The sequence below is a fragment of the Muscardinus avellanarius genome (assembly GCF_963383645.1).
Source record: "Muscardinus avellanarius genome assembly, chromosome: 4".
Classification (NCBI taxonomy): Eukaryota; Metazoa; Chordata; class Mammalia; order Rodentia; family Gliridae; genus Muscardinus; species Muscardinus avellanarius.
In genome coordinates, this window is record NC_137789.1 from 155,227,533 (window position 1) to 155,254,996 (window position 27,464).

The 27,464-nt window shown below is 51.2% G+C and overlaps 1 protein-coding gene across 1 annotated transcript in view; it reads left to right on the forward strand.

The window, feature by feature from the left end:
* LHPP (phospholysine phosphohistidine inorganic pyrophosphate phosphatase) overlaps positions 1–19,907 on the forward strand; it is a gene marked incomplete at both ends in the record, with an annotated part of 37,467 nt that extends 17,560 nt beyond the window's left edge. Inside the window, 3 exons of the mRNA XM_080694621.1 lie at positions 5,080–5,143; positions 5,884–5,976; positions 19,812–19,907. Of these exons, the coding sequence (XP_080550747.1) occupies positions 5,080–5,143; positions 5,884–5,976; positions 19,812–19,907 (253 nt within the window). The remainder of the gene's footprint in view (positions 1–5,079; positions 5,144–5,883; positions 5,977–19,811) is intronic.
* Between the last annotated feature and the right edge of the window lie 7,557 nt (positions 19,908–27,464).

Genomic DNA, 27,464 nt, shown 5'->3' on the forward strand with positions numbered 1-27,464 from the left:
GCGGAAGCCTGCGGCAAAGGAAAGCTGCTCACCTCCTGGCAGCTGGGAAGGGGGGGGGGAGGCAGACACATCCTTCCACTAGGCCCCGCCTCCTAAGGGCTCCACCACCACCTAGCGGCCCTGTCAGTGGGGACTGAGCTTTCAACACAGGAGCCTTTGGGGGATTCAGGATTCAAACCAGAACACCATCCCTTTCTTGAGAGAAACAGCACTGGTTTTTCTCACCACCAACATAGCACATGTTCATGGAAGGAATAGAAAATGCAGATGAGCAAAGGAAAAAAACGAAAAGTGATCTTAGTGCCCTGTACAAGGAAGGGTCGGCGCGTTGGTGTCATGCAGATGGGTCTGTACAGGTGGATGTATTCACAGCATTTGTATTAAACCCAGCCCTGTTTTGTCCCACTTCTTACTGTCCACCAAACCATATTCCTGAGTGACTTCGTACACACGCAGGGTATGTCTGTGCACAGGTGTCTAGCCCGTGGGTGTCCCTGTTGCCAGACATTCAGGTTGTTCCTGATTTTCCGCCACAGGAAGCCTTGAAGAGCCCTAGTGAACCCAGCTGATATCCTTAGAGGCATGAGCGCAGTGAGCATATCTGAGGTTCTCGATGCATGATGCCTGGTTGCTTTCCAAAAAGCGTGCAGCTCTCCCCGATCACCAGCAGAAACGGCACGAGGACTTCAGAGTCGCGGGCTCTTGAAGGCACAGGGACACTTTGGAGTCCCGACCCAGCCCCCCCTCGCCTTCTCTGAGGACACGGTTCCTACCTCAGTGCTCTGGTGACCGTGTCCTCACGGCCTCTACTGCTGAACAGGGCCAGCTGTTGAACAGACGAGGGAGGCCCTTGGATGTGGCCACTGGCCCTTGCTGGGCACCTGACCTGCCCAGTCTGCCCAGTCTGGCCGCACCCTGTGAGCTGCGGGCAGGACTGTCCCCATTTGGCAGGTGGAGGTGCACAGGAACCTCCGTCCCCTCATGAGGGCTGGCAGGACCAAGGATGCCACCCACCTAGCCAGCCCCAGGGCCCGCGCCCATCACCGCTACGATACACTCTAGAACAGATGCTTGGGCCACACACACAAGATCCTGCTTTGGGGTGTGTGTGTGTGTGTGTGTGTGTGTGTGTGTGTGTGTGTGTGTGTGTTGAGCCTATGTTTAAAAGTTGTGAGACTTGACACAAAGTATTCACATTTCTAAATCTTCTGAGGTATCAGGAGCTGGGCAGCATCATCAAGCCGCAGGTCCCCACGCTCACCTGGAGCCGCTGCCCCTCTGGGCTCTCCTCCCACAGACCCCACCGCTCCTGCTGCTCTGTTTCCTAGTTTCAAAGTCCGTTTTTATTTACCATAAGCTGTTTGTTCTTTTTCTCATAGTAGAGAACTGTTCCTTCACGCTATATCTCTAGCAAAAATAGACAAGTGGAAGATGTTTCAAGAAAGAAAAGAGACCGGGGTGAGGTGACGCACACTTGTAGTCCCAGTACTTGGGAGGCTGAGACAGGAGGATTACAGGTTCAGTACCAACCTCAGCAACTTAGGGAGGCCCTCCACAACTTAGTGAAACCTTGTTTCAAAATAAAAGATAAAATAGGACTGGGGGTATAGCTTAGAGGTACAATGTCCCTGGGTTCCATTCCCAGTACCATTAAATTTTTAAAAAGTCTCATAATTATGAAAGTTATTATTTTAGATTGAGTAATAATCAAAATAGACATGTTAAAAAAAAAGAACAAGCGCCAGGCATGGTGGCGCACGCTTGTAATCCCCACACTTGGGAGGCAGAGATAGGAGGATTGTGCTGGTTCAGAGCCATCCTCGCTGGCTTAAGAAACTGTTTCCAAATAAAAAAATACAAAATATGTCTGGTAGTATAGCCCGGAGGTAGAAGGGCTTCCAGGAACCCCAGAACCACCAAAAAATAAGAACAGGAAAAATGGAATCAGTTACCATCAGCTTTGTAATATAACAACAGACACAGAGTAGGCCCACGTTTAGTGAGAGATTCGTGGGGTCTCCTACTGGTGGGGTTCTGACCTGGAATATAATATGGTAGAGTGATGTGTGTGTGTGTGTGTGTGTGTGTGTTTCTACCTCTGACCCACACTTCAGACCTATTTTCTCTTCTTGTTTTAAAGCAGTGTCTTGCTAAGTCGCTGACACTCAACCCTGTGATTGTCCTGTCCCGGCCTCCCAAGCACTGGGATCACAGGTGTGAGCCACCATGCCCAGCTTTGGGTGTTTTAAAGGAGGGAGAGAAACCCAGAGCTTTTGGACGAGGTCACAGCTCCCCTGGGCAGCCCAAGGGCCCAGGACCAGCTACTGTCACCACTGGGGGTGGCCGCTCTGAGGGCGCGGGCCACCGAGCCGGCAGGAGCGCCGGGCAGGGCGTCCTCCTCCTGGAAGTGGAGTGATTTACATTTGGCATCTGTTTGGACCCAAGAGTGGGAATTGGCTTTGTAATTTCCTCTGTCATGCCGCCGTCAGAAAATTAAGCTGTTTACTCGACAGACTATGGAAGGTTAATGGCTCTTCTGGGAAAGGTCAAGTGGTCATTTTGAAGGGAGGCTGTGCTGAATAATTTGAAACGGCAGGAGAATAAAGCATAACATCAGATCTGACTGCTCCTCCCGCCCGCCCTCCCGCCGCTTCAGGGACCAGCTTCCCCTGGCAGTCGTACCCCCTGCCTAGCCAGGCGCTGTGGGCTGTGCTGTGGCAGAAACGAAAGGAATTTACCCCCTCTCTAGTGTATGGAAATAAATTAGAGGCTTATATTGACCGTACCTCTCAAAAATGTCTTCAGCCAACAGTAGGTTTCAAGATAGCTTTTTTATTTTCTGGAATGAGTAAGAACTACAGAAAATTTCCTCTCCCTATAAAAGCTCAGATTTGCTTAAGGAAAAAATATCAAAGGTTCTGATTTTGGCTTTTAGGAGTCAATGGTCTTTTTGGACGTTCAACATGAACATCTAAAGGTTCTGACTGTATTTTGTTATATGCCCTGCGTTTCCTCCGCCCAGGACTAAATTTAAATGCAATGTAACTCCAGTAACTGGGGAGGCTGAGACAGGAGGATTACAGGTTTGAGGCCACCCTCAGCAACTTAGAGAGACCCTGTTTCAAAATAAAAAATAAAAAATAAAAAGGACAGGGGGCATAGCTCAGAGGTAGAATGCCCTGGGTTTAGTCCCCAGTAACACACACATGCGCGCACACATACGCACACACACATGCACACACGCACACATGCTAAAGTCTGGGCTTCTTTCATGTCAGAGGAGGACTCCAGGAAATCTGAGGTCAGCCGAATTGTGCCCGAGGCCGCCTTGGCGTATGTGTCTGGTTCCAAATGGCCTGGTCCAGTCCACCCAGCGTCCTGGATCCTCCAGCTGAGGGGCCTGCATCTGAGCTCACAAGCCTCAGAACAGCTGCGAACAGCTGCACATGTCTTGCTGGGCGCCTTTGTTTGGGACATTTCCTTTGCCTGTGGGGAGCTTTCCTCGGCTGGGTGCAGTCTTTCCTCATCTCTGCCCCCATCCCTGGCTCACTGCTACCTGTGGCTTCCTTAAGGAGACCCTTCTTGGTTCCCTGATTCCTTCCTCTGTCCCTTAAGTCCCCTTCTTCCCTTCTTTGAGGGTAATGGGGGACAGGGGACGAGGGCTGTGGCCTCTGAGGGTCTGCTGGAGGCCCGTGCCCAGGGCAACATGGAGGTAGAATGCCCCTGGGTTCCATCCCTAGTACTGAAAATAAATAAATAAATAAATAAATAAATAAATAAATAAATAAATAAAACAGAGCCCGGGGTGGTGGTGCACACCTATAATCCCAACATTTGGAGGCTGAGACAGGAGGATCACGGTTTGTGGACAGCCTCAGCTACTTAGTGAGGCCCTTTGCAACTTAATGACACCCTGTTTCAAAATATAAAAGAGCTGAGGTGTAGCTTGGAGGTAGAATGCCCCTGGGTTCCATCCCCAGTATGGCAAAAAGTAAAGAAAGAAAATAAAAGTATAACAAAAGGTCTGGGGATGTAGCTCAGAGGTGGAATGCTCTTGAGGTCAATATCCAATACCAAAACAAAAATCAACACAAAACAGAAGCAAGCAAGAAAGCAAAGGCAGGGCTGGGCTCGGAGGTGCGTGCCTTGATCCCAACTACTCGGGAGGCTGAAGCAGGAGGATTGGGAGTTTGAGGCCAGCCTGGGTAACTTAGCAAGACTTACCTCAAATAAACAGGGCTGGGGTGTAGATCAGGGGTAGAGTGCCCCTGAGTTCAAGCCCCAGTGCTGGCAAAACGAGGGCGGGAGGGAGAGGAGGAAGGAGAGAAGGGAGGATCTGAATGCTGGCCCACCTGCCACACTCCTCTGTCTCTGCACACTTGCAATTTAATGTCCTTAAATCTGAAGGCCAGGGAAGAGAAGGGAAACCATGGAGCAGGTGGCAGAGCACTTGAATAACTCTAAAACTGGGTCCGTCTTTTATTCTTGGCTTTCTGCGAGTCCTGCCTTCAGCGGCACAGCTTAACTGTCATCTTGAGTCCGGTGGCTTGGTCAGGCCCCGTGTGCCCAGCTTGGGTCCGGCCTGCGCTGGGCCAGGCCAGGCCAGGCACCGGGCAGGGCTCAGCCCGGCCACTGGCAGCGCGGCCCTCCTGAGAAAGGAGCGCGCCCGCGAGCTGAGCTGGCCTCCGCCTCCCGAGACGGGGGAGACCTACTTGTCTTCTCACACGGCATCTGGTGCCCACGAAACCTGGTTCCCGCTTGACCTCGGCCAACAGGAGCTGTGGCGGGCTGCTGTGGAACTAATGGAGCTTTCTTCTTCGGGCAGCAGTTAGGGGTTAATTATTAGCAATTTGGGATCCATTGGCCTGCTGTCCCTTACCAGAACACAGGTCACTTGTCTTTCTGTGTTGGCAACTGGATCCACCTGCCCCCTAGGGTCCCCGGTTAATCATCGCAGTGTGTCCCCACGAGGCTGCTCTCACCCACAACCAGATGCCGCGCCGGCCTCTGTGCCTCAGTGTGGCGTCCGCGCTGGCCGGCTCCCTGGCTCTGCTCACCTCACCTTCTGCTCTTTTATAGACGCTACTACAAGGAGACCTCTGGCCTGATGCTGGACGTCGGCGCCTACATGACGGCGCTGGAGGTACCTGCCCCGGCCCCTTTGGGGGTTGTTTGAAGATGTTTCAGGTCTTTCTGGGGAAGAGGGTGTGTTTAACGTACAAGTGGTCTTCCGTGCTTCACAGCCCTCCTGGCTGGGGCTTCCAGCTCTGCACTCCTGGGCTGGCCCCTCTGTGGTCCTGGTCACCACTCCCCCTCCCCTGCCATTCTCCCAGCATGCCCTCTGCATTCTCCTCTCTGACTCAGGGCTTCCGGTCTGTGCTGACCACCAGCCTCCTTCCTGACCCGCTCACCTGCAGCACCTCCGACTTGAGGTGTCCTAGCTGGCCCTCTTCCTGACCCTCCCCTCCAGCTTGCAGGGTCACCTGTGGCCAGGCCCCCAGAGTCCAGAGTCCGCTCTGACCCAGGGCTCCTGCCTCAGGCCAGCCCTAGGTCACACACACCCTGGGCTGCAGGAGCTCTGCCTCCCGGCCCTCAAGTGGGAGGGGGACAGTTAGGTGGGGGAGCGCTGGAGCTGGGGCTGGGGCTGGGGCTGGGCAGAGGGGGCAGCGGGCAGGTGCATGGAATTGCAGCTGAGTGAGCAAGCGAGAGCCCGTCCCTGGCCCGTGGGAGATGCAGGATGCCTCCTGCTATGGGCCGGCCTTAGGGCATCCTGGGCAGCCCACTGTGGAGTCACGGTGCTCTGGCCAACAAGGTGTGTTTCTCAGGCCCTGGCCCTCGGGGACACACTGGCACAGCCATGCCGCGTCCTTTCCCCCCTTACAGTATGCCTGTGGCATCAAAGCCGAAGTGGTGGGGAAGCCGTCCCCTGAGTTCTTCAAGTCCGCTCTGCAAGCCATGGGGGTGGAAGCCCACCAGGTAGGAACGGCACGATTTCTCTTTTTATTGTAAGGAATTTCAAACATACACAAAAGTAGCGAGTTTAAGACAACACGCCCCCCATGTGTCTATCAGCCAGACTCACCGTTGACCCGGTGCACAGTTCTCTTTATTGACCTTTTTTCCTGCTCCTCCAAAGTTTTGTTTATACTATCATATTTTATCTCCTTATTGACCCATGTATTTTTGTACTTTGGTTTGAACTGAGGGGCATCCTACTTCTGAGTGATACCCCATCCCTTTTTATTTTTGTTTTTTATTTATTTAATTGATTATTTTTTGAAACAGGATCTTGCTAAATTGCTGAGGCTGTCCTTGAACCTACAATCCTCCTGTCTCCGCCTCCCAGGGACTGAGATTGAGGCATGCACCACCATGCCTAGCTTGTCGTCTTATTTTAAAGCAAATTTCAGGCTTACTGTTCTTGTAAGTCTTGAAGCACAAGTCAGAGCCACAGGCCAGGTGCAGGGGCACACACCTGCAGTCCCAGCGGCTCTGGAGGCTAAGGCATGAGGCCAGCCTGTACAAGCTAGTGAAACCCTATCTTAAAATTAAAAAAACAAACAAACAAACAAACAATAGGACCAGGGATGTAGCTTACTGGCACCCAAATATGTAAGTAAATAAACAAACCACATTGTGAGATCACTTCCCATCCTCTAAGATAGCCATAAAAATAAGTAAATGAGGCCAGGCATGGTGGTGCAGGCTTGTAATCCCAGTACTTGGGAGGCTGAGACAGGAGGATTGCAGGTTTGTGACCAGCCTCAGCTACTTAGTCAGGCCCTCTGTAACTTAGACCCTGTTTCAAAAGAATAAAAAAATAGGGCTGGAGGTGTAGCTTGGAGGCAGAATGCCCTTGGGTTTAATTCCCAGTACCAAAAATAAAAAGTAAATGGAAGCCAGGTGTGGTGCTGCATGCCTACAAATCCAGCGATTCGGGGACTGAGGCAAGGTGTTGGCAAGTTCAAGGCCGGCTTGGGCCCAGGAGTTAATTTCTCCCATTGCCTCGTGGTAACTCTGATCTTGGTTATGGAGGTGGCTTCCAGGACTCTGCTGCGAAGTTACCATTTCTCCCTTTTAATAAGTTTCTTCAGGAAAGTGCTTTGATATTATGTAAATATTCTCTTCTCAGCCATTCTTTCCCTTCTCCCTTTAGCATCAATTGGTAGAGTGTGTGTGTGTGTCAGTGTGTGTGTGTCAGTGTGTGTGTGTGTGTGTGTGTGTGTGTGTGTGTGTGTGTGTGTTGCTGGGGATTGAACCCAAGGGCCTTCTACCTCCCAGTTAGACCTCTTAGCCCTATTCTACTTCTTAAGGACACAGGTCTACGTTGCTGAGGCTGGCCTTGACCCACCTGCAGTCCCCTGTTTCAGCCTCCCAGCTTCTAGGATTGCAGGCTGGGCCTCCACACCGGCTGTCCATCGTTCTTTCTATCTTTATTAACTGGAATTTACCATAAGGGAGAGCTTTTCCTTTTCTTTCTTTCCCTTTTTCTTTCGTTTGTTTCTACAACATGGACTTAAGGGCATTAGTTTTATTTCATGAGCTCTGACTCATGCTCATTGTTTTTTATTTTATTTCCAAAATTGTTTGGTTTGGCCCTTGGGTCCTCCTCAAGTTTAACAGCCACTTGTGCAATCTATAGCCTCTCCTCTAGAGAGTCGAAACCTTGAGATCATGCCACTTCATCTGGAAACATTGTAATGTACCTTTAAAAAGTAGGAATTCTTTTTCAGAACATATATAATAATATTACCACATCTAAATATGATTACTAATAATTTCTTAGTATCATCAGATATCCAGAGAATCATGTTTCTGTTTATTTTATAAATGTTTTATGTTGCTTACAATTTAATTGAATCAGTATCCAAATGAAGTCCTTACAATGTGACCAGTTGATGTATCATATATATATGCATATATGTATAAATATTCATATATTAGAGAGAGAGAGAGAGAGAGAGAGAGAGAGTGTGTGTGTGTGTGTGTGTGTGTGTGTGTGTGTGTTAGTTACTGGGAATTGAACCCAAGGGTATTTGACCTCTGAGCTACACCCCAGCCCTATTTTATTTTTTAATTTTTGAGGTAGGATCTCAGTACGTTGCTGAGGCTGAACCTGTCATACTCTGTCCCAGCCTCTCAAGTATAGGGATCATTGCACTGCCATGCTGAGCTCAATATGGTTTTCAACTCTCAATCTATCCAAATCTGTCCATACCCTCCCTCATTCTATTGGGTTTTTCTTGCAACATTTTTTTTTGTCCTGGGGATTGAATTCAAGGACATCCCACCTTGGAACCTCCAGCCCCTTTTTATTTTTTTATTTTGAAACAGGGTCTTGCAGAGTTTCAGGCTGTCTCAGCCTTCCAAGTGCTGGGATTACAGGTGTGCGCCACTGCACCTGTCCATCCCTGCAACACTTTGAAGAAGGCTCTTGGTTGTCCGCCCTGTGGCGCTTCTCTGCGTCTGTGTTTTGTGGATTGCAGCCCAGTGCGCCCACAACACCCCCCCCCCCTACCTACCTTGTTTCGGTAGGTGTGGAAGCCTCATCAGAGTCAGGTTCTTTTTTTTGACAAGACTCCTGTGTAGGCGCTGTTGAGATGGTCCCTCAGGGACACTGACGTGCACTGGTGTGCGCCTGTGACCAGGGCCTAACTCCACCATGTCACTGAGGGTCACAGAACAGTGCTTGAATCCTGCCACCCCTTCATGAGTCTTTCAATCTCCAGAATCGTGTGTAGAGGAAAATCTTCATCAGCCATGTAAAACCTTGAGATTCATGTTGGAAACACCAGGCATTTGTTTATTAGCTTTTAAAATAATGAGTCAAGTCCAGTTTGATAATGCATGCCTGTAATCCCAGCACCTTGGAGGCTGAGACAGGAGGAGCATAGGTTCTAGGCTAGCCTCAGCAACTTAGTGAGATTCTCAGCAACTTAAGAAGAACTAGGCATGATGGCGTACGCCTGTAATCCTAGTACTTGGGAGGCTGAAACAGGAGAATCACAGGTTCTCACCAGCCTCAGCCACCTCGTGAGACCCTGTTTCAAAATAAAATTATAAAACAGGGCTGGGGATGTGTAGCTGAGAGGTAGAATGCCACTGAGTTCAGTCCCCAGTACCACACACAATAAATAAATAAATTAATTAATTAATTAATTAATTAAAAAGGGGCTTGAGGTGTACTTGGAGGTAGACTGTCCCTGGGTTCAATCCCCAGTGCCCCAAAATAAAACAATGAATTGATTCGCCAGCATTCTCCCAAGATGACAGGTGAAAGTTAAAAATACATATATCATCAATATAGACAAATGAGTTTAAACACACATGATTTATGTATATATGTGCTTTGTATAACTATACATATAAGATACATATATCATTAGAGACAAATGAATTTGAACAAATGATTTATGTGTACACATGTGCTATATATAGTTACACATATAAATACATATATCCTTGTGGACAAATGAAGAGAACATATCTGATGTTTCTACCCATGGCTGCTGTCTTACTGGTGTCCAAGTATTTCACACTTGCACGGCGGGGGGCCTCTGCTGTCCAGGTCTTTCTGACCTGACCCTAGTGGTCCCCAAGAGCTTCAGACCTGCCCTAAGCCCAGACCCACCATCCTGCAGAGGAGTCATGCTTACTCTTAGAGAAAATAGTGTTTCTTCTTAAAACCATGATGGGTATATCAGAGGTTTTTGTTGCTACTGGGCTGGTCAACAACAAGGCTCAGAAAAATATATATCATTACACAGAAATGGCATTTGGTTCTGTGCTCAGTCTCCTTTATCGTCTATCTGCACTTCCCTTTTCCATGTTAGAGATACTGTTTCTCAAGAATCGCAACATAATCAGTCATTTGTTCATTGGTAGAGTGCATGCCTAGCACGCATGAGGTCCTGGGTTCAATTCTCAGCAGCCACCCCCTAAAAAACAGCATGAAAAAGAGCCGGGCGTGGTGGCGCACACTTGTAATCCCAGCACTTGGAAGGCTGAGACAGGAGGGCCGCACAGGTTCGAAGCCAGCCTCAGCTACTTAGTGAGGCTCTCAGCAACTTAGTGAGACCCTGTTTCCAAATAAAGTATAAAATAGGTCTGGGAGTATAGCCCGGAGGTGGAAACGTCCCTGGGTTCCACCCTCAGTACCACAAAAAAAAAAAAAAAAAAAAAAAAAACATGGAAAAAAGGCACAAAACACACACAAAAAAGCCCAACCCTCACTTCAGTATTTAAATTTACTTATAGCAATATAAGTGTATCTATCTTTTTCTTTATTTATCCTTGTCTTTTTTTTTTTTTTTTTTTTTTTTTTTTGGTACTAGGGATTGAGCCCAGGAGCGCTATACCCCCAGTCTTTTTTTTTTTTTTTTTTTTTTGGTGGTACTAGGAATGGAACCCAAGGCCTTTCTACTTCCGAGCTGCACTCCCAGACCTATTTTATATTTTATTGGGAAACAGGGTCTCACTAAGTTGCTGAGAGCCTCACTAAGTAGCTGAGGCTGGCTTTGAACCTGTGCGATCCTCCTGTCTCAGCCTCCTAAGCGCGGGGATTCCAGGTGTGCGCCACCACGCCTGGTGCTGCTGTCCTCGTTCTAATGGACCACACTGAAAGTGGGGCCGGGAAAGTCTCATTACCTTGAGTGGCTTTATTGCCTACGCTTCCTATACTATATGTATTCTGCCAGGAATATACATTTTTTAAATAAAAAATTAAATTGTACTGCTAAATATGCCTTTTTATGCCTCACTTATAAAACCTAAGAAATGCTGCCATGCCTGGGCCTCCTTGAGAACTGGGCTCAGTAGAGAGCCGGGAGGTCTGGAAGATGAGGGCCCCTTGCACTCCTCACGCCTGCGGCCGAGTGATCTGGGGGCTGACACTAGACTCCTGTTTCCTTGCGTTCTCTGGTTTCCCCCTCTGGGGCGTCTGGCCATGAATGTCTGGAGACATTTTTGGTCTCCCAGTGTGGGGAGGGAGGCAGTACTAGTGCACCCCGTGGTGCAGGCCCAGGATGCTGCTAGCCACCCTACAATGTACGGGACAGTGCCAGAGCCCTCAGCCCGCAAACTGTCACCAGTGCCGAGGCTGGGAAATCCTGTGCAAGCCTGCACGTTAGAATTCAAGTACCTACAGCGGGGATGGGAATAGGGACTTTGTCAAATGAGCGGGCAGACGACAGAGCCTCGGTCCTTGAGGTCCTTCCTCCCCCAGGCCTTGGGCTCCTGGCCTGTGAAATGGGCCCCGCCAACCTGGCGACCACACTTTGGTTCCCCAGTGACTCAGCACCCTGGTTTGAACAGTCCCGATTTCCTTTAAGCCTGATCAGTTTGCAACTACAGGAAGTTAGGATCATGGAAAACTGCCCAAACTCACCCATCACGTGGACTTTGGTACGAAGCTCTGCGAACACGCACTGATGCAGACGCTCCAGCCACAGGCCCGAGGCATGCCAGAGGGAGATTTTCAGGTCGGTTGTTCTTTGCCTGATCGCTGGATCCTAGAAGTAGCCTGGTTGCCTCTAAGAGGTTTGAATTTCCAATCTATTAGAGTGATTCCAGCACTCCGTTATTTCTAGGCTGCCCAGGAAAGGTTAAAATGAAAATTGGATTTGGGAGCGAGGCAGGCTGAAAGCTCAGCACAGGCAGCAAGTCCGCGTCTTAGAAGAAGCCAAGGGCATGATGGGTGATAACTTTATTGATTAGAGCAGTTAGAAAAATTCAAGCTTTGCCACTGCCTGGCACTTGGGCCGCAGATGGCTCCTCCTGGGCATATTTTATTAAAAATCAGGAAGCAGGAATAGAGGATTTTTACCCTGTGTATAAGACACAGTTCATCTGAAATGTCCTTATTTTGACATGCTGCTTTAAAATGTCTACACATTTTGACACTCAGATGACATTAAGGAGAATTTCAGCAAAACGCCAGGCTGGGCGTGTTAAGACTGTGCAATTGCCTCTCAGCTGTCTATCAGGGAGAGGACAGAAATGTCATTTGGGGGTGGAGGAGGATGCGGTCATGTGGGCGGTAACTAAGGCACCGCTTTGCCCCATGTGCTCAGAGCCACCAGAGAAGATACCTTCTGAGCGGCCCAGGGCCACCCGGGCGCAGGATGGTCACTGCTCCTTTCCCATGACCCCCACCAGGTAATTCCATCTAGGGCTCCGCCCCCAGTGTGGGCGTTTCCTCTGGGCGTTTTTCCGGAGTGACCCTGCCCAGCTCCTGCGGGGAACAGGCCACGGTGCTGACTGTGCATCACAGCACTGGGGGCCCGGAGCAGACACTGAGCACCCAGCACCGCAGCGGTGGGCAAACCCCACGGAGGCTTTAGGAACCCAGGGCTCTGAAGTCGGCTTTGTGATAGGTCTCAGTCCCACGGTGCCTTCAAGCCTCACAGCTGAAGTTTTCTTAAGACGTTTTCTCCTCTGGAGCTTTTACAAATGAATTCTCTTTTCTATTTTTCAAAACACGAGTATTTTTATCTCATTATAAAGTAACTCATGTTTATTAAAAGAGATAGAAAAAAATTAGAAAAGTACAAGGTAAAATGTTCATCAAACTGGGCATGGTGACATACACCTTAATTCCAGTACTTGGGAGGCTGAGACAGGAGGATCACAGATTTGAAGCCAGCCTCACCAACTTTGTAAGGCCCTCCACAGACCCTCTTTCAAAATAAAATATAAAATAAGCCGGGCGTGGTGGCACACGCTTGTAATCCCCGCGCTTGGGAGGCAGAGACCGGAGGATCGCGCAGGTTCGAAGCCAGCCGCGCGCGCTGGCTTAGGAGACCCTGTTTCCAAATAAAAATGTAAAAATAGGTCTGGGAGTGTAGCCCGTAGGTAGAAGGCCTTCCAGGAACCCCAGTACCACCAATAAATAAATAAATAAATAAATAAATAATAAATAAAATAAATAAAGACTAAAAAATAGAGCTGGCAGTGTAGCTCAGAGGTAGAATGCACCTGGGTTCCATTCCCGGTACCACAAAGGAAAAAAAAGCATCAACCCAACCTACTAGCCTAAAACAACACATATCACGCTTAGTCTTTTCAGGGTTTTTTCTATATATACATTTTTTGTACTTTTTTTTTTAACCCAGAAGTATTCTACCTCTGAGTTACACCCCAGCCCTATTTTTATTTATTATTTTAATTTTGAAACAGAGTCTCACTAAGTTGATGAGAATCTCACTATTTGCTGAGGCTTTCCTCGAACCTGCAATCCTCCTGTCTCAGCCTCCCAAGTACTGGGATTATAAGCATGCGCCCTCACTCCCAACTCTCTATATACATTTTGATATAAAATTGAAATAAATTCTGCATCTGCTATGTGAAACTTGCTCTTTCTCCCCCTAACATCCTGTTGAGAACAATTTCCTTTGTGCTTATTTAAGCACTTTCCTAAAGTATTTATGGCTGTATAGTATTTCATCCCACGGACCACCATAATGTTTTATCTTTCCCCCACTGTTGGACATGCAGTTGCTTCCAGTTTCCTGATGAGCACCCTGGAACGTGCATCCTTTTGTTTCTAATGATTTTCCGGACCTCCTGCTGACATGGCTGCGGGGCCACAATGCACGTTGTTTCTAGTTCAGGAGGTTTCTGTTTCAGCCTTCCTCATATCCATCGTTTCTTGCTTTTTGAAAAATAGTGGTCTTTGAGGGTTTTTTTTTTTTTTTTTTTTTTAGCTCTTTCCCGTTTGTGGTGCTGGGGACCTACCCCAGGGCCTTGCGCATGCCCGGCTGGCACCACACCACCGAGCCGCACCCTTAGCTCCTGCTCCTTGAGTTTTGCTCCGCTGATCTCGTTCCTTACAAACGTGCCCGACCTTGGAGACGTAGAGAAAGGCTTGGTGGCGCACTGCCCAGGTCTCTAGAGTGTCCGGAGGTTCGAGGTCTAGAAGTTGTTCAAGGCCTCTGCAGCTGCGGGGCGGGGGCGTGCTCCTCAGAGCTGCAGCACAGAGCCTGAGCCCACTCCTCCAGCTCTGGCCGTCTGTCCTCCAAAGTGTCGCCACCTGTCAGACCAGTTCTCCTAGGACAAACCGCTCAGGAAGGACCAAACCCAGTCCTGCCTCCAGGACCGTGGCGGGCCCTCCAGCTCTCTGGATTTCTATGAAGTCCAACCTCCGGTTTTGTGTCTCTGTCTCCCTTCTGCCCTATCACAGTCAGAAAGGAAGTGAAATCCAGGCCTGACAGTTAGAGGTTTTTTTTTTTTTATTATTTCCCCAGACAGCCCACCTCTTGACCTCCATCTTCTTGCCAATGATTTTTTTTAAGTCCTAAATGATTTGGCAATAATTGCGCCTCCTGGCGTGATTATCGCCCTTCACCGATAGTAAATCTGCGAAGTCTCCAGGGACCCCAGCGCATTTTGGTATGCAGAGCCCGCAAGCTGGCCCACACAGGCCTCGCACGCCGGACGGGCGGCTGCGCCCTGCTGATCCCCACGCCCGGGCCCTGCCCTGGCCACCCCGTGCCGCGGCCCGGGGCTCTGCCAGGCGTGAGCATCGTTTTATCAGGCCAGACCATAAGTGCTGTTCTCTGAGTGACAGCTCCTCCTCCTCCCAGGGACCAGGTTTTCCTGAATCTGTCCCTGTGGGCTGCATCAGCAAATATCCAGTCCAGGAAGTCCTGACTCGCCCTTCCAAGAGGGAAGAATTTCTGCTGTCTAGGGATGTGTATGTGTGTGTGTGTGTGTGTGTGTGTGTGTGTGCACGCGCGCGCGTGTGTGTGTGCGTGCGTGTGTGCGTGCACGTGCGCGCGCATTCACCTTTATTTTTGCCAGAAGCATGATTATTGTAAAGCATGGCAATAGGGAGCGTACTGGAGAAGGTTAAACTCAGGGTCATTCTACCTGAGCTACACCCCAGCCCTTTTTTTTTCTAGATTTTAAAATAGGGTATCACTAAGCCGGGCGTGGTGGTGCACGCTTATAATCCTAGTACATGGGAGGCTGAGACAGGAGGATCGCAGGTTTCAGGCCAGCCTCAGCTACTTAGTGAGGCTCTCTGCAACTTAGTGAGACCCTGTTTCAAAATAAAGAACTAAAAGAGATGGGGCTGGACGGTAGCTTGGAGGTAGATGCCCCTGGCTGCCCCGGCGGGTCTGCGCCCTGAGCTCCGTCAGTCTATCTTGCTGGTCAGAGTGCTGCCCCCTTTTCTTGGTCCTCCTTTCCCCCAGGAGCAAGGCCACCTGGACCCCTGTCTTTGCAGACAGAGCCTGAACAGATGGGCCCAGGATCAGGAGGATCCCCGGCTTGAGAATGCTGCGTGGTCAGGATTTCATTTGTCCTGGATGTGACTTTTTGTATTTATTCACCACTTAACCCAGCTGAGCATCTGAATCCAGCGAGGAGTCTCTGGGAGCAACTGTCAGCTTCACGCATCTGTCCCTGTCAACACTGGGATACTCGCAGCTTCAGGCATCTGTCCCTGTCAACATTGGGATGCTCGCAGCTTCAGGCATCTGTCCCTGTCAACATTGGGATGCTCGCAGCTTCAGGCATCTATCCCTGTCAACACTAGGATACTCGCCCTGTCACTGGGATCGGTTTTCCAGTCTGTCTGGCTCCTGACCAAGGACATTCCTGATTGGTCTCGAGGGTAGATGGGAAGGGAGTTTCCTATAGAAGGTGCTCGTGACTTTCCACCAGTGAATCTTCTGAAAGTATTCTGATGCTTTTAATTAGACTCTTGTGGTAATTACACACATATAATCCCAATCCTGGGAGGCTGAGATAGGAGGATCGCAGGTTCAAGGCCAACCACAGCAACATAGAAGGACTGTCAACGACTTATTGAGACCCTGTTTTAAAGTAAAAAGGGCTAGGGATGTATCTCAGAGGTAGAATGCCTCTGCATTCGATACCTAGTACCCCAGGCCCCCCAAACATGTAGTTATATGGAAAGCTATGAATATATTTAATCAATATTAATAATACAGGTTAATGGGGCAAAAGAAAACCCCCAAATGGCTAATGTTTGGGCAACACTGAAGTGGGATATTCTAGTACCCCCCCTCTTTTTTTTTTTTTTTTGGTGACTAATAATAATTTGTACTGATTGTACCTTTAATGTCTCCAGAGACTGACAGCCTTGAAGTCAGAACATTATCTACTCAGGAGTTACTTGTTGACCAACAAGTCAGTGCCAGGTGTCAGCCCAGAGCCCCTGCCCTGGGCAGTCACTGTCCTGAAGGAAATAGAGGAGGGGGATCCATTGTAATACACCAGCAATACTGGGGCAATCGGAGTGCTTTGGGAGACCACACGTCCCAGCCTGGCGGGTTGAGAAGGGCAGTGTCGCCCGAGTGAAGTTCTCTACCTGTTCATGTAGATCGTATTTCCATCTTGTATCATTTTCCTTTTGCATGTAGGACTTCCTTTTACATTTCCTGCAGGGTGTATCTGCAGGTGATGAATTCTTTTAGTTTGGGATGTCTGAATTTTCTTTATTTCATCTTTGTTTTTTGCGACATAATTTTGCTGGGTATAGAATAGGAGATGGGTAGGTTTTTTTTTTCCTTCAGTACTTTAAAGAAGGCACCCCACAGTCTTCCTGCTTGTGCTGTCTCCAACAAATCTGTTGTCTTATTTTTGTCTTTCCATATATAGTATCTTTTCACCTCTGACTATTTTTAAAAATATGTTTTAGCCTGGCGTGGTGGCGCACGCTTGTAATCCCCGCACTTGGGAGGCAGAGACAGAAGGATCGTGCAGGTTTGAAGCCAGCTGCCCTGGCTTACAAGACCCTGTTTCCAAATAAGATAGATCTGGGAGTGTAGCCCGGATGTAGAGGGTTTCCAGGAACCCCAGTACCACCAATATAAATAAATATATGTGTATATATATATATATATATATATATATATATATATATATATATATGTTTTTATTGGTGCATTATAGTCTTACACCATAGTGTAAGTCATGTTGACAGTGGTGTACATGCCAGAGCACTTCTCCTTTACATCAGCTTTGAGTAATTTGATTATCGCGTCTTGATGAAGTTTCTTCATGTTTCTTGTGCTTGGCGTTCACTGGAATTGCAGATCTGTGGATTTACAGTTTTTGTTGAGTTTGGACATCTCTCAGTCGTCATCTCTGCAAACGTGATTGGCTCCTCCTCTCTCCTCTTCAGTTTTATTGACCTTTTTTTTCTGTGTACTCTCACCAGTGTAACCCTGGCATTGTAGAATTCATCTCCCAAAGCTTGGTCTGGATTTTGTTTCTTCTTTGTAATCTGCTCAACTTTGGGAACATATGAAATGCAATTATAGGAACCCATTTAATGTCCTCATCTGCTAATTCTCACAGCTGTGTCTGTTACGGGTCAGTTTTGTTTGATGAACTTTTCTCCTCATTATGTGTGTGACATTTTCCATTCTTGCGTGTCTGATAATTTTTTATTAGATGCCAGGCATTGTGAATCTTACCTCTTGGATATTTTTGTATGACCGTACATATTTTGGGGCTTTGTTTAGGCCATAGTTAAGTGTGTTTAGGCCATAGTTAAATTACTTAGAAGTAGCTTGATCCTTCCAAATCTTGCTTTTAAGATTTTAGAGGCAGCTCCAGAACAGGGCATAGTCTAGGACTAATTATTCCTCACCACTGAAGCATGATGCTTCTGAGAGCTCTACCCTGTGAATTACGAGATTTTCCAGTCTGGTTCGTGAGAACAGGCTCAACCTTGTGTGAGGTCCAGGCTGTTTTCTCTCGTTTCCTGGCCTGCTTTTTCCTTGGGGGGCTTCCTCACTTAGGGGTGCTGGTCAGTCATGTATTGAGTGCCTGAGGAGACTGTAGACCTTCTCAGTTCTTTCCGAATGGTCTCTCTTGTCTGACACTTTGTCCTGTGGGCTCTGACTTTCTTGCTTTCCCCAGAATCTTAGCTCTGTCTCCGTAATTCTGTTCTGTGGGCATAGGGTAGGGGAAGATTATCTGCTTCATTAGTTAGCTCAGACTAAAGGCTAAACAAAACAACAGTCTAGGGTGGCCTAAACAATGAAAAACATACTTTTCCACAGTTCTGGAGGTTGGAAGTCTGAGACCACAGTGCCAGCAAGTTCAGTTTCTGGTGCAGGCTTCTTCCTGGCTTGTATGTGGGAGTTGTCTTGGTCAGTTGTGTGTCGCTATAACAAAATACCTAATGCTGGGTACTTCATAAGGAATGTGTTTATTTAACTCACAGTTTTGGAGGCTAAAGGTTCAAGGTTGGGCAGCCACATCTCTTTGGCCCTGTTGAGGCCCTGGCTGCATAACGACAGAGGAGGAAGAGGAAGGCCCATGCAGAAGGGGCCAAGCACGCAGGGTGGCCTTGCGTTCTAACAACCAGCTCATTCAGATTCATTTACTCCCTGAGCCCAGCACTGCTGCCTTCTGAGGGTGGGGCCTCCAGACCTAAGACCTGCAGTAAGCGCTGCCTCCTACAGCCCCACCAGCTCCCTGGGACCAGGCTCCCAGCAGGGGCCGGGGGATGCCCTCCAGCCACGTCCAGGCCTCAGAGGCTGCCTTCTCCTGTGTGCCCACGGGGCCTTTCCTCTGACTCTGCGCTGTGGCATCTCCTCCCCCTCTGATAGAGAGCCCCGTCTCACAGATCAAGGCCCCACCTGTGACCTCGTGTGACCTGAGTTACCTCCCTAGAGGCCCTGTCTCCACATACAGTCGTATGGAGGGCGAGGACTTCCACGCATGACTTTGGGGTCCACAGCTCAGTCCACGGCACCCTGCCTGCACTCGCAGTCTTGAGAGGCCGAGGACGGTGAGCTGGGCCAGGTGCAGGGCTCGCCCATCCGCGCCCTGTGTCCTCGTGTGGTGCCCATTATCTCTAGAACTGTTGGTTCAGAGAGTTCGTCTGGCTGTTCCAGGTAGGGGAGTCTATTCTAAGGCAGTTTTTGAAACGGTACGCAGGCATGGTGGGGCACGTGTATAATCCCAGAACTTGGGAAGGTGACTGCGGGTTTGAGACCAGCCTCAGCAACTTAAGGAGGAGACCCTTAGCAACCCAGTGGGACCCTGTTTAAATATTAAAAAAAATAAAAGGAGCCGGGGGTATAGCTCAGAGGTAGAATGGCCCTGGGTTTGATCATTGGTGTGTGCACACACATGTGTGCGTGCACACACACACACACACACACACACACACACACACACCAAGTAAAAAAGAAAAGAAGGAAGGAGGGAGGGCAGAAGGAAGGACAGAAAGAGGAAAAAGTACCCAGAGGACTGAGGATGGCTTGGTGGTAGAGCATTGCCCAGCATGTGTGAGACCCTGGGTTCCATCCTCACCACAAAAAAGAAAGAAAAGTCACACGTACATATTCATACAATGAGTGTATCCACTGTGTGTATGTGTGTTGTTATATATTACTTTGTTTTTCATAAGTAGTACCTTCATTATTGAAAGATTTACTTAGTCTTTACAGAACCAAGGGTTGGCAAAAGTCCCCAGGCTGCCCGGCACTCAAGGCAGGCGAAAGGCGGCCTGCGCTCACGCCGAGGCCCCGCACAGCATCCCCACCATGTGCGTCCTTGGGGCGCCAAATCACTTTGACATCTGCTGATTGATTTCAAATTGTGCAGATATATACCACTCAGAGGCACGGCCCGCGGGGGCGGCGGGAGGTATATTCATGGTGGGTTGACTTGTAATCAATACCATGACAATAATATCTTGTTTAATTCGTATGCTGGTGGGTTTAAACATCAAATGAAGCAGTTTATTATGTCAAAAGAGATGAAGGGGGCACGGGGTAAAATTCTCCCGACATCACTCTGAGCGTGTTTCACTGCCGTGACAGGCCATCATGATCGGGGATGACATCGTGGGCGACGTCGGCGGTGCCCAGCGGTGTGGGGTGAGAGCACTGCAGGTGCGGACCGGGAAGTTCAGGTGAGTGCCGCGGACGGTCCACTTCCCTCCTCCCCAGAGTCCTGGAGGGACCGTGCTCTAGTTTTGTTTTCTAAAACAAAAAGCAGGTTTCTTTCTAAATAGAGAAGCAGAATGTGGACATTTATGGCCTTGTCTATAAGTGACCTCTAAGGATGGGCCTGGCTGACCCCCATATCAGAAATCGCAGTCCTTCGTAGCTAGGTGTCCAGCAGTAAATGGAATAGCTTTCTATGCAGGGTCTGGGTCTTGACACAGATGTGAAGAGGTGCAGTGTGGAGATGGGCGGTGAAGGCTCTCCCCCGCGGAGCCTGCCCGAGGCTCAGGTGGAATCTGTCTGTGTCCCTTGGCGGCGTGCTCAGAGCTTTTGCCATGGCAGAAGTCGCAGCTGGCCCTGCACCTCTCTGCCACTCTCTTTCTCCTTGACTCTGCCATTTCTAATCTGTGAGAGGCAGAGATCCCAGAGTGGACAATGACAGCTGTCAGGATGCTCTGGGTGTGACCTCCGTCTCCAGATGCTTGGGCTCGATTTGTTGGGCCCAAAACCTACCCGGTCCTGAGCAGCTCACTGTGGGCACCTGCTGGGGCTGACACTTGGGGACGTGTGGGGCTGCCCTGGGGGACCAGGCTGTGACTTGCTTGGCCATTGAGAGTGTCTTAAACAACAGAGAGACCTTATTGGGCCTTATTGATTTCAATTGTGAAAAGGTTCAGTTTTCCTGGTGCTGGGGAAACTTGGTGAACGCCTGGGGATCCGGGGTGCCTGGGCTTCGTGGGGGGCGGGCAGGTGTGCCAGGGTGGGAGAATGCTGCCTGGGATGCTCCAGGCCCTCAAGTGACATCATCCCTTGGAGTTTATCCTGGAGAGAGAAACCCCATCCACAGTTTGTCAAATCCTTCTAGACCGCCTCTCTGTATAGATTGTTAATGTTCAGGGTTCTCTGTCTTTTCACAAAAATGGGATTATATTATTAATTTTGCAGCCTGCTTCTTTTCTTAGACAATGTTTTATGGCATCTTCTCGTGACCACTTTTCATTATTTTAAACACTGACAACCTTCTGCCTTATATGAACACTCTATCCCGGGCATGGTGGCGCATGCCTGCAATCCCAGTACTTAGGAGGCTGAGCCAGGAGGATCTTAGTTTCAAGCGTAGCCTCAGAAACTTAGTGAGACCCTGTTTCAAAATAAAGAATAAATAGGGCTGGGGTGTAGCTCAGTGGTAGGATGCCCCTGGGCTCAATCCCCAGTAACGCCAAAAGTGGGGGGGGAGAAAGAGCTCACTGTAGTGCCCGGTGCGTGGCACCCCCAGGCTAACGGCCCGGGTGACAGTGCTGCTGCCAGCGCAGGGACTTCCAGAACTCCCAGGCACGGTCGTCTTGCCCCAGCTGGGCAGGATGAGGCTTGGCCTCTTTGGGGATGTCTTTGTATGGATGCAGTTCTGCCTTCATTAGGCAGGACATACGGATAGAAAAGGAGACGGCTTTCTGCGTGTGAGTGTGTGTTTTAAAGGGACGGAAGACCTGTCAGCTAGTGTGACTCCCTAGAGCCTCCCGGCTGATGATTAGCCACCACCTGCCGGTGCCACTCACTGGTCCAAATTGTCACCTCTGGGGTCAGCTACACATCAGGGTTCTGAGACGAAGTGGGGAAACAGGAGGCGACCATGCTTATTAGTCATTTTCTGCAGGCTAAAATGTTGATATCATATGTTAATTCTCACTGGTTTATTATACAGTTTGTTATCTTGGCTACTAGAACCCGCTAGCTTGCCCTCCAGTGGCGTGGGGGAAGGAGGTGCCTTGTCCCTGCGCTGCCCCCTTCTTCCTCCAGAGGGCAACCTTGGCGCAGAGACAACCAAGGCCCTGTGGTGCACAGGCTGACTTCTGATCTTCCCAGAAAGATGCAGAAGGCGAGGGGAAGGGACAAGGGCCCTTTCCGTGCCCCAGCCATATACTGACGGCTGCTCTGACTTGGCTTTGATTTGGATGCTGGTTCTTCTGCGTGGTGGGCAGGGTGTGATCCCTGCTTGCTCCCCAGCCACCGCAGTATCCTCAGGGAACAGCCAGGGCAGGGCCCCACCCAGGCAGCTTCATGTGTGAGCGCCCTATACCCTGCTGCTGGGCTGCCTGACGCCCCAGTACTCTTGCCGTCTCCACCAGGTGTGAGCAGCTGTGCCAACCAGGGCCTCCAGGAGGTGGAGAAGCCCAGCTCCGCCCTCTGAGAGCTCAGGTCCAGCTGGCCAGAGGCCCCAGGGGGTCACCAGGAACTGTGTGTGCCGTGCAATGGCTCCACCATTTGCTAGCCTTGGGCGTGATATTTACCTTCCCAGGGTCTCTGTTTCCTTCTGATGAGCTCCCTGCCCTGGCCTCCCAGCTCTGTGGGAAGCACTGGGAGTGTTGGCCTGGGTCCCGGAGTGATGGTGCCCTGGTGGCATCCTTCCCTAATGGCTCCTGGTTTCTCTGGCCAGCCTGGACCAGGCTGATAGGACTTTGCCCTCGGGGCGCCATCTACTTTATGGGTTCTCTCTACCCCATGCCATGGTGGCTTTCTGGAGCACAGACTTGTCCCCTCCCACTGCCTTTACAACCCCCGTCCCTGTTTTAATGACCCTACTCTGCGGTGGCGCGGCACACGGGGCAAACCGCACACAACACGCGTTTTCCTTGGCTCCCGGTTCTCGAGGTCGGGAAGCCCCAGGGCACAGCAGCCTGTGGTGAGGGTCATTGAAAGCCAGGTGAGCTGGAGGCTAAGGGCATCGGTGCCAATCCTGCCTCTGTTGTCAGCAGCCTGTGTCTCCAATGACAGCACAGGCCCCTCTGAGGCCAGAGTCGGGCCCACCTTGGCAGTGGGTGTACTGAAAGAACCCCCAAATCACAGTGGCACGGTCCTCAGAGAGCGGTGGTACAGACAGGATGGGCGGCACCCCTGTCTGCCTGTTCCTCCAGGTGTGGGCCTATGTCCAGGGCCACCACTGCCCTACCCAGGCCTCCTCTGGCTACAGGCCTGGGCATGGGACCGGCCTGACCAGTTCAGAGCACAGAGGCTCCTAGTCACAGCAGTGGGGATGTGGTCCAAGCCGGATTGGTAAGCTGGCCCAATGTTTTTCAGAACCCCTAGGGAAGCAGCCAGTGTAATACAAGATGAGAACTAGCATCGATCCCTTCTGTCACCCCAGGGGAAAGTGCCTGCGCATGGAGCCGGCCACGGGGATGCAGAGAGACTTCCAATTATATCATTTGAATACCTGGATCTACTGTACCTGAAGCTGGACCTATCTCTGGCTTTTTTAGTAAAGCGGGCCAATAAATGACTGTTTTTGTTGGCGATACAGCACCAAGTGCTGTGGGTACCCCAGGGTTGGCCTGAAGAGTCTCAGGCCTCCCCATCGCTCAGCTGGGGCTTCTTTCTGATGTATGCCCACTGGGGAGCTTGCCCAGGGTTCTGCTTTTCATCCATGAGTGGGTGCCGTGGTGCAGGGGCCCAGCTCCCACGCTACAGATGAAAACCTGCCCCAGCCTTTGGCTCACGCACCACTCCCTCCCTCTGTGTCTGGAAAGTGCTAGAAGGGACCTCACCTAACCTCCCAGGAAACCGTGTCCTTGAAGAGCTATCCCAAAATAGAATGGGCTGTCTGGAAAGGATGAGTCCTCTCCCTAGAGATGACCCGCAGGGGCCGGCAGGCCTCCTCTGGGATGCCGAGGAAGAGACTGTGCTGGAGGCTGGCGCTCAATCCAGGTGCAACGCCTCAGCGCTTTGACACTTGCCGGCACCTGCTGGCTGCCAGGCCGTTTCTGTACCGCCAGTCCTGATGGAGCCCCGGGAGGCTGGTCCTGCTTCCCACCAAAGATGGAGCCCAACGTCTCAACGGCATGGTGGCATCAAGTCCCTGCGTGTGGAGACTGATGGCAGATGGGAAGCCGAGGCGCCGACAGGCAGGGAGGTCGCGGGTTATTCTGGCTGTGCCCGTCATCTAGGCCTCCAGTTCCACCCACCCTGCCACCTGCACTGAGCCCAGCCCCTGGGATCACAGATGCGGCTGCTAGGCAGGACGCTGCAGAGAACAGAGCGGAGGGGTGCTCCTCGCCAGGGAGACCGTGACGGTGTCCCACAGCCCCGCTGTTGTCGTCGTCGTCGTCGTCGTCGTCGTCGTCCTCCTCCTCCTCCTCCTCCTCCTCTTCGTCCTCCTCGTCCTTCTTCTTCTTTCAGTACTGGGGATGGAACCCAGGGGCATTCTAACTCTGAGCTACACCCCCAGACCTATTTTTTAGTCTTTTTATATTTTGAAACAGGGTCTCACTGAGTTGTGAAGGGCATTGCTAAGTAGCTGAGGCTGTCCGCGAACCACGATCCTCCTGTCTCAGCCTCCCAAACACTGGGATTACAAGTGTACGCCACCACGCCTGGCAGCCTTGCTGTCTTCTGCTGCGCCACATCGCCACCAAGGAACGGGAGCTGTTTCTATAGTACATCAAACCTCTAGGGCTTGTGAACTAGCGGGGGCCCTCCAAAAGGCAAACCACCTGAGAGCTCAGAATCAGCAGTCAGTGTGTTTTATTTTATTGGTGTTTTGCTGGCTCACATCATAGCGTAGCCACAGTGAAGGTGTCACACATGCGCACAGTGTTTGCTCTCCCCCCTTCCCCCAGCTAGCAGGTACTTTAGAAACAGAAGCCGTCCAAGTTGCCAGAGCTCCCAGCTCTGGCCTGCGCACTGCGGCCCAGCGGCCGCCTTCTCCCCCAGAGGGCCTGATTCTCTGACAACAGCCTTGTCTACAGCCCCTGGCCCAGCATGTGGGCACTGTGGTGGGCACCCCTGCTCCAGTGCCCACTTGTTCTGCCCCCCAAAAGCAAGATGCATCCAGAAGGCCTTCCGCATCTCTGAGGGAGAGTACTCTGGAAGGCTGGTGCGGGGTCCTGGTCTCTGTGACCGAGGAGTCAGATGATGGGGAAGGATGAGGCTTCCTGCACACTGTCCACGGCGTTTCCTCTCCTCGGCCTTACCGCTTCCCATGCTCACACTCAGGCCCACACTAGCTTGCACACACACACACACACACACACACACACACACACACACTCATCTGGTCAGTGGGAGAGTGGTCACTGGAGGGCAGGGCCCCAGCGGCCCTCATGTGGGGAATGGATGCAGGTGTCCTCTTTGGACCTGTGGGCTGCAGCCTTGGGCTGCCTCCAGGACGCGGGATCAGGACACCAGGCTGGAGAGTGACCTCTGGGCAGATTCCAGGCTGGCCTGACACACACACATCCCTTGAGGCCAGTCTAGCCGAGTCCCTGTCACTGAGAGGATGCCTCTGCAGGAGCCCGGAAACCCTGAGGACGGAGGTGGGCCTGCTCCCCCAGGAAGTCGGCCTTCTCCCCTCCCCTTCCTCCTGCCCTGCTCTTTCCTGACCTTCAGGGCATTTCACTTTCCTCTCTCACACCGCTAGAGGGCGCCTGGCCCCCAGGTTTGGGGAGAGGCACCGCTCTCCCACACCAGGCCCCAGGCGCGCTCCCAGCAAGCCAGGCCTCCTCACACTCAGGCACACTCATGTTCACCCCAGCACACTCACACCCCCACGCCCACTCCCCCACACGCACCCCTGTGTTGCTGTGGTGTCCCCCCCCCGGGCTGGCAGCACCCCGGTCTGCTGGCTCCGTGTGGGGAGCGAGGGGTGCAGGGGGCCATCTCCAGGTCAGCAGGCGACTACTAGCTTCACAGCAGGCCCGGTTCTCTGGTACCCAAACACGCATTGACCTCTGGGAGAATCACCCGACACTTCCTAGAGTTCCACAGCCTTCTCATTCTTAAGCCATTTTTAAGACTTCCCAAATAGAAAGATATCCCACACACTCTTTTCCCAGAGACAGAACCCGTTCAGGCGTCTCCAGCTACCCCCCCCAACTCTGAGGGACCCAGGGCGGCGCGGCTCAGGGGCTACCACTTCCACGCCCTTCGTCCCAGCCCTGACAGGCAGCATGGACGGGCAGCAGGCACTGTGTGTGGTGTGTCCTCATGAGAGGACCAGGCCACACCTGCGGGACCAGAGCTGCAGAGCAGCGCCCAGTGGGGCCACAAGGGATGCCCGCGCACCCAGTTGCTTTATCCAGATGGGGATTACCTCAGGTCTGCGTTTGGCCCCTCGTGAGCAGTAAGTACTAAGGGGGATTCTTTGAGACCCTTCCAGCATCCTCTCCTTGCCCTGCTGGCATCCACTCATGTTTATCATTTGGCTATTCTCTGAGATGATGGTAATCGCCCCTTGCCTTCATTAGCAATCTCCTTTAAGAAGAATGTTTTCTCCTCCCTATTATACAGCCTTGAGCTCACAGATTCCTGTGTAAATCAATGCATCTGTTCCTACCGTTATTCTGATGTTCAGATTGTCCCTTAAGGGGCCACTGGCAACCCCTCGGAGCTGGATTTTTTTGTTTGTTTGTTTGTTTGTTTGCAGTGCTGGGGATGGAACCCAGGGGCATTCTACCTCCGAGCTACACCCCAGTCCTACTTTTTATTCTTTATTTTGAAACATAAATAGGGTCTCACTAAGTTGTGGAGGGCCTCCTCATTAAGTAGCTGAAGCTGGCCACGAACCTGTGGTCCTCCTGTCTCGGCCCCCCAAGTACTGGGATTACAAGCGTGCGCCACGGCGCCCAGACACACTGGCCTTTGGATGCACCCCATCAGTCTTTGCTCTCTGGCACAGAAAGATGTTGCGGGCTCATCTCGCCCCGTCTCTTCCTCCGCCCTGGAATCAGCCATTTTATCAAGGAACCCTGATTCTTTCAGTGGAAATGCCCTCTAGACTCTCAGCCCGAGGGGAGAGGTGCTTTTGTGTGTGGCGGTGCTCAGGCCCTTCCAGGACAGGCAGGAAAGATGCGCATGCGTGCATAGCACACCCACCCCCATCCACACTTATCTCCGCACCCATCTATGTCTATGGAAAACCATGAGCTCACACGGCACCTCTGATTGCAGCCCAGACAGGTTCCTTCTAGCCTGAGCCTTTGCAGCGAGAAGCCGGCGCCCATTCTTTTCTCTGCACCGACTTACTTGCTCACTCCCCTTACTGAGCTCAGATCCTGCGTGCGGGGATTTGTCAGTGACAGTCTTCCTCGGTGGGAGAGGTTTCCCGGGCTCCCCAACCCCCCCCCCCACCCCTGTTCTTGCAGCCTCGGCGGGCAGAGGCTCTCTGGGGAAGGAGCTGACTCTCCCTGGTCCCGGCGCTGGTATGGGTGTAGCAGCACAGTTATCAGCAGGCTCCAGTTGTCCCTATGTCCCCGATGAAAGCTTAGCCAGGTGGTGTCAGAGTATCCGGGGAAGGGGACTTTGTTGGTGGCATTTGTGGGGGGCCCAGCTGGGCTGGTGCTGCTGTGGCTGAGCGTGACCTCAGGAGGTGAGGAGAACCCCGGGTTCAACTCGTGGACACCCACAGGTTCTAATGATGGCGTTTGGGGCTGGGGCCAAGGATGCAGGGGCCTGGGGTGGGAGCCTAGGACCCCCAAAGGTCCAGGTGCATGAGGAGGAGGGCGTGGCTACAGGAGCCACAGCGTGGGCTGCCCA